Consider the following 12,132-nt stretch of genomic DNA (forward strand, 5'->3'; position numbering starts at 1 on the left):
CATGGACTGCAGCCTTCCAGGCTCCTCCATCCATGGGATTTTCCAGGCAAGAGTACTGGAGTGGGGTGCCAGTGCCTTCTCCAAATATGCTGTCTATGTTGGTCATAAATTTTCTTCCAAGGAGCAAGCATCTTTTAATTTCATGGCTACAGTCACCATCTGCAGTGATTTTAGTTATTAGTGAAGTACAAATAAAAAACACAGTCTAGTCAAGGCTATGGTTTTTCCAGTGGTCATGTATGGATGTGAGAGTTGGACTGTGAAGAAAGCTGAGCATCAAAGAATTGATGCTTTTGAATTGTGGTGTTGGAGAAGACTCTTGAGAGTCCCTTGGACTGCAAGGAGATCCAACCAGTCCATTCTAAAGGAGATCAGTCCTGGGTGTTCTTTGGAAGGACTGATGTTGAAGCTGAAACTCCAGTACTTTGGCCACCTCATGTGAAGAGTTGACTCATTGGAAAAGACTCTGATGCTGGGAGGGATTGGGGACAGGAGGAGAAGAAGACAACAGAGGATGAGTGGCTGGATAGCATCACCAAGTCAATGGACGTGAGTTTGAGTGACCTCCGGGAGTTGGTGATGGACAGGGAGGCCTGGCGTGCTGCAATTCATGGGGTCGTAGAGAGTTGGACACAACTGAGTGACTGAACTGAACTGAACTGAAGGGGATGTTCATCTAAACCGCAGTTAACAATGCAGTTCAGAATTTAATGCACAGATGCGCATAGGAGCTGTGGATATAGAACTCAACAGTATGAAGAGAAGGAATGAGGTCACTCTGGAACCATGAAGGAAACAAGGAGAACTTAGGAACATCAACATTTTAAGGATAGCAAGGGAAGGGGATCCAGGAAAGGAAATCGGGGGGTGGGGGAGGGGGGAACATTGCCAAAGGGAATCTACACACCAAGTTATTAATTTTTCTCCCACCAGTGTCAGATGCTCCAGAGAGGTTTAAAAAAACAAAAAAAAGATAAAGATATGGAGATGTCTGGTTGGATTTGGCATGTAGGCAGTAACAATGGCTAACAGATTTTTAGTGCAATAGTGGAGAGATGGATATGGGAGAGCTGAGGAAAACTAGCAGCAAGTTCAAGAGTGAATGAAAGTGAGAAAAGAGGTTAGAACTACAGACGACTCTTTAGGAAGTAAGGCTGTGACATAGCAAGGAAGGCGAAATCAGCATTTGGGGAAATGCAAACATTAAGGAAAACATTCCTAAGGAAATTAAGGAAAAGGTTAATATCACTATCATTATAATAAATTATCTGAAACTTATTTCCCCCCTCCTCTTTCATTATTCAAAGTGGGATTAACTGTGGGATTTATGCAAGCAGAACTCAGGAACATCAACATTTTAAGGATGGCAAGGGAACGGGATCCAGGAAAGGAAACCAGGAAAAAAAAAAAAGTGGGGTTTCTACTGTCAGAAACAAACCTAGACTCAGGTAAGGAGAGATTTTATTTGAAAACACTATTGTAATAGGGAAAGCACTCTGATCAAAATACCTGCAAGCACCCCCATAGTGAGGGCAGAAAAGAATCACTTGTTTGGGGAGAAGTAAAGTAAGGCTAGAATGCCCTGTGGGGAGTGAGGTGAATAGGTGGACAGGAAATTGTTTTCCTTAAGGTCAGGTGATTCTCAGAAGAAAAGTCAGACTTAAGTTTGGTCCAGTTGAATTAACAAGCATTTTATCCAGATTGGTCGGTGGGGATAAATGGTTCAGCTAATCATTTACGAGAAAAAGGACAGGAATCTGGTCTTGCCAAAGGTAAACACAAGGAACATTTAAGAGGAGGCAGGGGTGGGGGGTTTGCAGTAAACCATGTTCAGGAACACAAAAGGGTAGGAGGATTTCCTAAATGTTGCTGTTTTCCTGGAATCTGGAGCTCAAGTCAAGTTCAACATTGTTATCAATGTTCCACGTAAAAATAAACCAGCAAAAAACAATTTTTTCTCTTGCAGAAATGACTGTTAGACTGGGAAGTCAAGAGCAGAATGTCCAGAATGTAAGAGACAAGTGGAGGTCTATGAGACTCAGAGCAGTCCAGTGAGGCAAGCAGCTTTGAAAGCAAGGGAAGCCTGGGATATGACCCTATCAGGAACTCACCTGGCAGGTTAAGAGCATCAGTAGTATTTCCCCTGATGACAAGTGTTGCTTAGACTTGCCCAGCACATTATGCTTTACCAAAAACAAGTCATTTGCTGCATCCTCACAACTTTGCCATGTGGTATTATGATACCCATTTCACAGATCAGAAGACATGGGCTCACATATGAGCAGGTGGCAGAGCTGGAATGAAAGTCCTGGTTTCTGTTCATCCTCTTCATGAGCTCCATTGTCTTTTCCCGAGGCTGCCAAGCCTCCCATCATCTGGCTCCAAGCCCCCTGCTGGTGCGTGCTTTTCATGATAGTGGCCTGAGAGCACCAACTCGATGCCCAGGGGCTGGGTTATGGAGGACTCAGCACAAGGTTGCTGCCCCTAGTAATGCTGCTCATTAGTAATGGCCTTCATTTCCTTCCCTGCAAAACACTCCAAAGCCAAGGAGTGCCCCAGGAGAGCATATTCTGAACAGACTGGGAGTAGAAGCGTGAAGGCAATGATGACAGGGAGCTTTTCTGTGTTTCTGTGTTTAAGCAAGATGCCCAGCAGCAGCTGGGCACTACGTGGAATGGCAGCAACTTGTTTAAAAGCCATTTCAATTTTTAAACAATGGAAAGAACCAGTCTCCTTCCGCCCACTCTGCCCTCACATCCTAGTCCGAGGTTACAAAAATCCTGGTCAATGCCGACTAATAAAGGGGATCAATAACCATCCAGCTATTTTCACAGCAGCCCTCATATTAATGAGAAGCTGTTCTGGATGAAGTTCTATCAAAGGAGCCGCATGGATGGTAGTCCATCACAGTAAATTGCCATGGGGCTGCTAATCATTAATGGAGTGTTCTAGGGTTGTGATCGATGCCAGGCTTCATTTGTTCCCACCTGCAGCCATACTGCCCAGGGGAGCAAACTGTTTGTTTTCCTGAGAAGGTTAAAAATACATAAAATAGGCATACATGAAGAAACAAAATAGGTGCTCCATGGAGAATGTGGTTTAGAAAGTTCCTGAAACTTTTTTCCTGGGCCAATACATGGAAATCACCAGATTGCTGCTAAAGGTCATTCTCATGATCATGAACTTCCTCTTCATGTTCTGCAAGAAGCGGACCTCTTTCCTGCTTGGGTTTAGAATAGCTGATGGGTACATCCTGCAACCATGATCCTATAAAATGGTCCTATAAAATCAATCACAAAGATATTACAGAAAGTGAGAGATTAATGCCTGTGGCCCCTGGGGCTACTTACTATGATCCTTGCCAACGTCTCCAGCTCTTCTATGCAACCCTGTCCCTTAACATGGCCTTCTAGTTTGTTAAAATGTGCACACGTGTGTGCATGCTAAGTCACTTCAGTTGTGTCTGACTCTTTTAACCCTATGAACTGTAGCCCACCAGGCTCCTCTGTTCATGGGATTCTCCAGGCAAGAATACTGGAGTGGGTTGCCATTTCCTCCTCCAAGGGATCTTCCCGAACAGGGATCGAACCTACATCTCTTACATCTCCTGCACTGGCAGGTAGGCTCTTTACCATTAGCGCCACCTGGGAAGCCTTCTCTTAAAATAGAGCCAGTGTATGTATTTTCTACCGGCTTCCTAAACACTTATTTTCAGGGTTAACTCCTCATCTTCCTTGAATCATCTTAAGCATCACTTTCTTTAGAAAACTAGCCCTCACGACCCATATTTGGTGAGCTTCAACTATCATGTCACAGCGGACCTTGAACTTCTGTGCCTAGAACACCTCTCATACCCACAATTCCTTGTTTACCATTTCTACCAGAATACAAGCTTTATGAAGGTAGGGAATGTCTGTCTTATTTACCACTCTAACCACAAAGCTTAGCTCAATGCATGGCACTGAGTAAAAACCTAAATGGAAGAAAGACAAGATCAATGGGTGAATAAAGAAAGGAAAAAAATGAATGAATATGTGCATGATTATGTGAATAAATGAATGGGTAAAAGCAACTAGGGGTAGATGGTTATCTACCTTCTTATCTCATAATCCCATCTGCCTCTGTACTCATTTCACTTTTCATGATATGCTTCCTAGCACCGGCTTGGAGATCTAAGTCTTTGTAACTTTACATTTGATTTTTGTCCAACCTGAGACTTTGCTTCTTTGCAGCCCCAATAATGCAACTGAGGCTTTAATGCAATTAAGGCCTGCCCATGTTCACACTGATGTTCTAAGATCCATCTCCTCCCAGGAGCCACTGTTTACAAGGGATGAGGTCCACAGAATAAGTGTTGTGATTTTCCAAAATAGGAGTTAAAATGCCACGATTCGATATTAACATTATAGTAAATTATTCCTTTTTAATTACTCATTGTGGCAGAAGGGAGTGGAAGTACAAGCAGTGCATTTATATTTAGCATTAAAATGTAGAGAGAAGCATGAAAGACATGGGACTCACCTGTGCACCTTACATATATATAATTGTATGTAGCCCCAGGGGCCATGGGTATTAATTTCTCATTTTCTGTAACATCTGTAATTGACTTTATAGGACCATTGTATAGGATCATAGTTGCAGGATGTACCCATCAGCTACACACTCTCTCTCTCTGATGTACCCATCAGCTACAGTCTCTCTCTCTCTTTCTCTCAGACACCCAGACACACACACACATATATGTGTGTGTATATAAAGTTTCTACCTAGGCCATTCTGAGTCTGGCCTTCTATTCATCAATAAGGCCCTTGTGAAAGATAGGGACCCACAGAAGAGATTTCAAAGCTAGTGTTCCTTTCACTACCAGTCCTGGGAAACGACCCAAGGTTATACTGTATATTTGAGTCATAGGAAATTAAAACTCTTGCCTGGGTATCCTGCTGGGAGGGGAACACAGAACCCAGATTCACTGACATGCTGCTGCTGCTGTTGCTAAGTCGCTTCAGTCATGTCCGACTCTGTGCGACCCCATAGACAGCAGCCCAGCAGGCTCCCCTGTCCCTTGCCTGGGATTCTCCAGGCAAGAACACTGGAGTGGGTTGCCATTTGAGCAGAGGCCAAACCCCCAGTGGTAAGTCAGGCTGAATGCCTGCTGTCTCCCAGAAAGGGATCAAACCTTCCGCAGCCCAACAAGACAGCCTTTCCCTGCTGCTTTGTCTGGCAGGACCCAGGGCAGCAGGTGATGAATACCTTGGGCAGTGAGTACTTGGGCAGCTTTATCTGAGCGAAGGCCTCTCTCCGGTAGGACACGTAGTAGCTGGCTCTTCCACCAGTTGTTACCTGGATCATAGGGAAACACAGAAAGGTCAGATGGGGCTACAGATCCAGTGCAAGGTGGAAAGTATTAGCCTCTCCTGTTGCCTTTGATCCTCCAACCCCACGGCACCCTAAGTTACTCCCATGTCACAGCACTTAGACAATAAATGAGCAATTCCAGCAGTCTTTCCCCATGGCTGGTGATATCTGGGGGAGCAGGGACTCTCTACTTCGTCACTATGCTCTGAATTCATACACAATAAACATTTTCAACAGAAAACAGAGAAACTATTGATATGGGCTATACTTATGATCTACATATTCTATTCTTCTTTTCCTAACAGTTTTTAATCCATTGCAATGATGACATGATTATCAAAGAAACTATTTTTCTGAATCTGGATAATTACTATTGCTCAAAGCTCTTGTTACTTTGCAATTAATTTCACTTCCCATTTGAGCACAATTTCCCTTTATTTTTACAAATCCATGCAGTGAACAGATACTTGTTGATTCTTTCCATATGCAAGTTAATTAAAGGCATCAAAAGTCAAAGAAAGAACTCTGGATTTGAAAATCAGAAATCCGAAGCCTGAATCTCAGTTCTACTAGTTCATGACTGGTGATGTCAAGGTCTGAAACCTCACTAGAGGAAAGATGGCTTCTTAGGGGAACCCAGAAACCACAGCAAGAAATGGTCCTCTGGCTTGCACTTGCTGGAAAGCCTGCCAAATTGCATAGCTCTGCAGATGGCTGCTCTTGGTCCAATTACCCTAACTCAGGGGAGATTAATATTCACAGGAGAAGACAACGTAGCCTGTTCAGAGAAAATAGCAGGGAAACAATAGCAACCGGGCTTCTGTGCTGAGGAGGCAATTACTGGGGGCACAGGCTCTGTGCTCACTAAGACCCCAGCACTTGCTGGAGACAGGCCAGTCCCCCAGATCTGGTCCAACCCTGGTGCCCATCCATAGCGGCTGCTGAGAGTAGGAGGTTGTTACATTTCTAGTGAAAGCCACCCACTGCTCCTCACTCTGAGGCATGGCATCTCCTGTGGCTCCTCCTTAACCTCTGCAGATTGGAAGCCCACAAAGCAGGCACCACAAGCTGCCAGGGAGAGCAGATGTTCGAGTCAGTGTGAGGGCAGAGCTGTGAAAAAAACCTGGTGCAAAGACTTAGGCTGGAAACCAACAGGAGAGACCAGCTTTCTGCCTGATGGTCATTGCTATCCTCACATCTCTATTTTCTAACTAGAATCACTCTTGTCTTGTATTCCAAGACCTTTATTTTTTTTTTTTTCTGGATAAGACATCTGTTCTAAATCTATGTTGTTCTATGTCGGCTTAGAGGTGGGGTGTTGACAGATTAAGATCAATGAGTTGCAGAGAATTTTTTTAAAAATAAATCTCAATTGCATAGAATCTGGTTAAAATGTAACCCTTGGTTCTAAACACAGTCACCATTAATCCTGGCAATTATTTGCTTCTTTAATTTGCTATTTAGTTGCTTCTTTAATTTGGTTTTACTTTTAATTGTAAAACCAACACATGCAAACATACCTGCAAAACCCAAGAAGCAGATCAGTAGTTTTGAAATTTCAGGATGCACCAGAATCACCTGGAAGGCTTGTTAAAACTCAGACTGCTGGGCCCCACCCATGGAGACTCCGATTCAATCAGTCTGGGTGGGGTCCAAGAGTTGCTTTTTCTAATTAAGTTTCCAGGTGATGTTGATGCTGCTGGTCTGGGGACCACACTTGGAGCAGCACAGAAGCAGAACTTTAATGCCAACTGACATGCAGCTCTGTGCCTCTCTGCTCCTCACCTATCTTGAACCCGGCCTCCCTCTCAGATGCAGCTTCTTTCCTGAATTTTGTGTTTAGTGATGATAATTTTTTTTTTTTTAACCAAGGTGAAATTCATATAAGAGAAAATTCACAATTTTAAAGTGTACAATTCAGTGGCATTCAGCGTATTCACAGTGTTACACTACCACCACCTCTTATAGTTCTAAATCATTTTTATCACCCCCTCAAGAAGACCATCTGCCCAGTGATAAAGCTTTTAAACCCCAGAATACATCCTCTATCAAATGCTTAAAAATCAGTTCTCTACAAGACATCCTGAACCTCACCATCCTCACTTTTAGTGAATGAGCCCAGCATCAGAAGAGGCAAATCCCAGCACTAACACCGGCCAGAACTCAGCAACTAAAAACGCCTTTCCCCAGGAGATCCAGTCAGCTCCACAGGGAACAAGATGACAGCACCGCCAGCCTTCTCATCAGTAGCACAGAGCAAGGCTGGTGGGGTTTCCAAATTGCCGAGGGTTGAAGGAAAGCAAAGTGGTCCCCTTGAGTGTGTGTTCAGTCCCACTGACTCTGGAACTCAGGCCAGCTATGCCTGTTATAACCCTCTTCAAGCACAGACTCCCCCCCCCCCCGCCCCGTTAAGCTCACACATACCACCTGGGAGAGTCTGCACTTAAGTATATCATAAAGATGGAAGTACACTTCAGAAATACCATGGAATAATCTAAAGTATTAAACGGCTGCACAAAGCCCAAGGAGCGCAGAGGCTATCTGCTGCCTCTGACATCACAGCACCCCCCAGAGACATCCAGGGGCGCCTGCAGCCCTCCCTCTGTCCCAGTCATGCCACTGGCTGTTCTGCAGGATCCAACCTGAGGCTCCATACCTCATGTAAGGCCCAGGAGTTCACGGGCCTTGGTGTGGATAGTACCATTCTAACTTCTCCCTCCTCTTAATTCCTGAATTTTGTTATTTCCATTTCTACAGCACTTTCAACATTTACTCCTGTGGTGTACATATACCTATAGTGATCCCTCCATGGCTTATTATAAGGTTATAACTTCTTAATTCCTAAATAATGCTCGTCTCATGGCAGGCAATCAGTGGATGCATGATGATAAAAATAATGATAAAACTGTCATCAATTGGGTTCATCTTCCATGCTCCAGGACTGCACGTAGCCCTTATATAAATTATCTATTAATAGTTTAACCCCACTGACAACCCTTCCGAGTCTATGGAATGACTTGCCCAAGATAAGACAAGTATGAACCTACTGAAGTTTGGCTCTAAACCTGCTCTCCTCCTCCTGTGACTGACAAATCCTCTCTTCATCTTATTCATGTCACCAGTTGTATTGTAATTTCAGCACTACATTTCCTTGATTCCAATGTCTTTAAAACATGTTCTTTTAAATTTCTGTAACTGACGTGTGTGTATATGTTTACATTCCCAGAAAATCTGTCATGGCATTGATGCTACATCTTAAAAATGATGCCTTCTTAGAAAAGTGGTGAGTTAATAAAAACAAGAAGAGCAATGATTACCATGCAGTGAAAACTTATAACATGGAAGATGCTACAGTAAGCAGTTTCTAAACCATACTTTATTTACATATATACATATACACACACACATTATATTATATATTCCTGACCCATAGAGGATATAGCCTCTATAAGTAAGGAAGTAGAGGCTAAGAGGTCACTAATTTGTCCAACAACATACAGCCCTTCATTGACCCAGCCATGTACAATTCCAGCCTATGCTTAAACATATAACCAGGAATGAACACATCCCCAAAAATGTCAGGCATAGGGCAGGAGGTCAGTACTTAACTAACTGAACAATGAAATGTGATTCATTCACTTAACTGGAGAGCCTTCAGATTCGATTCTCTCTGTTGTTTAGTGGCTAACGAACGGTGGCTACAGAAGCAGCCGCCATCCCTGCCCAGTGCCTGCTGGTCCCAGGGATTCACCTCCACACAGGGGTCCTAGCGCCTCCCTGGGGAGCAGAGTCCTCCCAGCAATGAGTGATACTAGCCTAGTGCATTCGCTGCCTCTCCGCTATTATTTGTGTGGTTCTCTGGCAATCACACAAGGAAGGAATAAAGTTTAGCAACTATTAATCTATTTTGATGAACTTTTCTCTTCCTTACAAGCAAATTTGCTGGCACTGTAAATCCCAGAGATTATTACCACTTTCCCTTTCAGTGACACCTTTTATTTTACATTTGATGAATGTCATCCAATTATTTGCTCTGGGCCCATCTGTCATGCTAAACACAGAATTAGCTGGGTCTTTTCCTCACTAATGACTGGCTCGTTAATCTGATTTTCTGGATTTCCATTTTACAGGTTTAATTGGGCTCCTGGCCAGTGAAAATGATTCCTTTGGACAAATGCATTGGCCATTAAACACATCTGTCTCTTCTGACTTGTTCCCATGCGTCTGTAACCAAGTCTAAACCGACATATCCTTTATTTTTTCCATTTCTCCTTGCTTCTGGATGATGACTTGTCTTGGAGGAGAGAGAGAAATCTGCCCCTCAAAATTGGAACCAGAAGGCCTTGAGTCATATTGAATCTTTTTCTGTCACAGAGAGAAGAAAACTTGTAATGTCTCTAGAATTCATAAGTGGACACATGGCTTCTGAGAAGAGAAGTAGAAACTAACACGTTCAAATACCTATCATGCAATGAGTGCTTCAGATTCATTTTACTATTCAATATCCACAATAAATATTACTATTACTATTATTATTGTTAAAACCATTATTAGTACCCTTACAAGGTAAAAGTATTGATAAATTTTTTGAGCATTTATTATATGCCAGGCACTGTTCTGTATGAACCAGCTTTCTGATTTATAATCAGGTGAGAAACTGAGGCATAGGGAACTTCTACCATATGCTCAAAGACACACAGCCAGTAAATGCTGGAACTGGAATTTGAACCCAAGTTTATGTGACTGCAAAGCTTATTCTGGTCCCTCAGACTATGTGGGTTTCCATACCCCTCCATGGAAAAGAATGAATCCTGGTCACTCAACTCCCAATTTCCCAGGTAAGATACCCACCAACAAGGTAGATCTTTCATGTCAGTTCCCTATCCCTAAGAAATCAAGGTTCTATTGTTGCATAGGAGTCAATGGTGTTGCTATTGGAATTGGTGAATAAAGAGGGGTAATGGAAATAAATTCAGCTTACACAAGAGCTGTCACCTTCATAGGAGTTGACATTTAGAAGTTTTTCCAGCTAGAGGACTTTGCTAGGTCCAGGATGGTGTGAAGAATCTAAGACAAGAGAAATGACTACCTTTATGGGCATACATTACTTATTTCTCTTGAAGCCTTTGCATTATTTCCTCCTTCTTAAAAAATGAAAGGGAACAGTCGAGTTGTTAAGATGCACAATTAACTTTTCCAATTTCTTTGCTCATTAATTCTATTCAGATTATTTAAAATACATTTTGACATTGTTAGACCTTTCTCTTCTTCTCCTCCTACATAATTCCTTTAAAGATCATAGTTCTTCTTCAAGAACAAAGAAACAGGCTTCTGACTACCAGGTCACAAGAGTCAATAAATAGCCACTGGTCTCATTAGGATGTGGTTCTATGTGTCAGGCTGGCCTGGGAGCTTCTACATGGTAGGTTACATCACCTCTGTCATCTTGAGCTCATTTCTGAAAGCTTTCTGCTAAGGCACTGCACTGTGTATCTGAACCAGAATTGGGTACGGCATTTGGAACAACAAGACACCTATCAGCAAGCCATCTCCCCTACTAGACTGTTTGATGTTGAATTTAATGTTTGTCAAACTGGTGTTTGCTTGTTTTATGTCCTGGAGGCTCTGGTCTACTAATGAAATATGCAGTTTTATCTGCCTGTTTCTAGAAGGAGTGGGTCTAATGCCTAACAACACTCCTGCTGAGGCTGAACATTTTTGAAACAGATTTTCCCATAAAAATTTTTTATGGGGGCCCTAACGTAGCCCCCAAAAATAGCTTCATCAAGAATAGATTTGGGATAAGACAGCTGATATGAAGCCAGTATTGCTCTGTGTACGAGTGTGCATGCACACGTGCATGCAGAGGGGCAGTGTTGGAGGAAAGGCATGTCCACCACACAACTGGCCAAAAAACTACTGGCAAATCAAGTGCCCAGTCACCAGCCCTGCCAAGAGACTTCTTGGAGCCTTCACCAGCTATGGGGAATGCCAGCAAGGTGCAGAACAGGGGTGAGTTAGAAAAGCATGTTACAAAGACCATGTCTAGACCACACACAACACTATAATAAGAATCAGGAGGCCTAGTTCTCTGAGATTGTTTTTCAGATACAATAAAGGGGTTAGACTTGATAAGTTTCCAATTATCTATTTTCAAGGAAAACTTTTCTGATTGTTAAGCATTATAGTACATCAGCTGGGATCTCAGACATGTGTTTGAATCCTGCTTCTGTCATATGCTGGTTTGGTGACCTTGAACAGGTAATTTAATGTTCCTAATTTCTTCTTCTGGAAAATGGAGATATTAATGTTGAGTTCATTTCAGTCACTCAGTCGTGTCTGACTCTTTGCAACGCCATGGACTGCAGCACACCAGCCTTCCCTGTCCATCACCAACTCCCAGAGCTTATTCGAACTCACGTCCATTGAGTCAGTGACGCCATCCAACCATCTCATCATCTGTCGTCCCCTTCTCCTCCTGCCATCAGTCTTCCCCAGGATCAGGGTCTTTTCCAATGAGTCAGTTCTTTGCATCAGGTGGCCGAAGTATTGAAGTTTCAGCTTCATCATTGTCCTTCCAATGAATATTAAGGACTGATTTCCTTCAGGGTTGACTGGTTTGATCATCTTGCAGTCCAAGGGACTCTTAAGGGTCTTCTGCAACACCACAGTTCAAAAGTATCAATTCTTTGGCACTCAGCTTTCCTTATGGTCCAACTCTCACATCCATACATGACTACCGGAAAAACCATAGCTTTGACTAGACAGACCTTTGTT

General features: G+C 43.0%; 1 protein-coding gene across 1 annotated transcript in view; it reads right to left on the reverse strand.

Annotated features, from left to right (window-relative positions):
- SORCS3 (sortilin-related VPS10 domain containing receptor 3) overlaps positions 1 to 12,132 on the reverse strand; it is a 640,372-nt gene that overhangs the window by 122,753 nt on the left and 505,487 nt on the right. Inside the window, exon 8 of the mRNA XM_010859391.1 lies at positions 5,251 to 5,340. Coding sequence (XP_010857693.1) covers positions 5,251 to 5,340 — 90 coding nt within the window. The remainder of the gene's footprint in view (positions 1 to 5,250; positions 5,341 to 12,132) is intronic.

The sequence above is a fragment of the Bison bison genome, unplaced genomic scaffold, assembly GCF_000754665.1.
Source record: "Bison bison bison isolate TAMUID 2011002044 unplaced genomic scaffold, Bison_UMD1.0 scf7180017864456, whole genome shotgun sequence".
Lineage (NCBI taxonomy): Eukaryota > Metazoa > Chordata > Mammalia > Artiodactyla > Bovidae > Bison > Bison bison.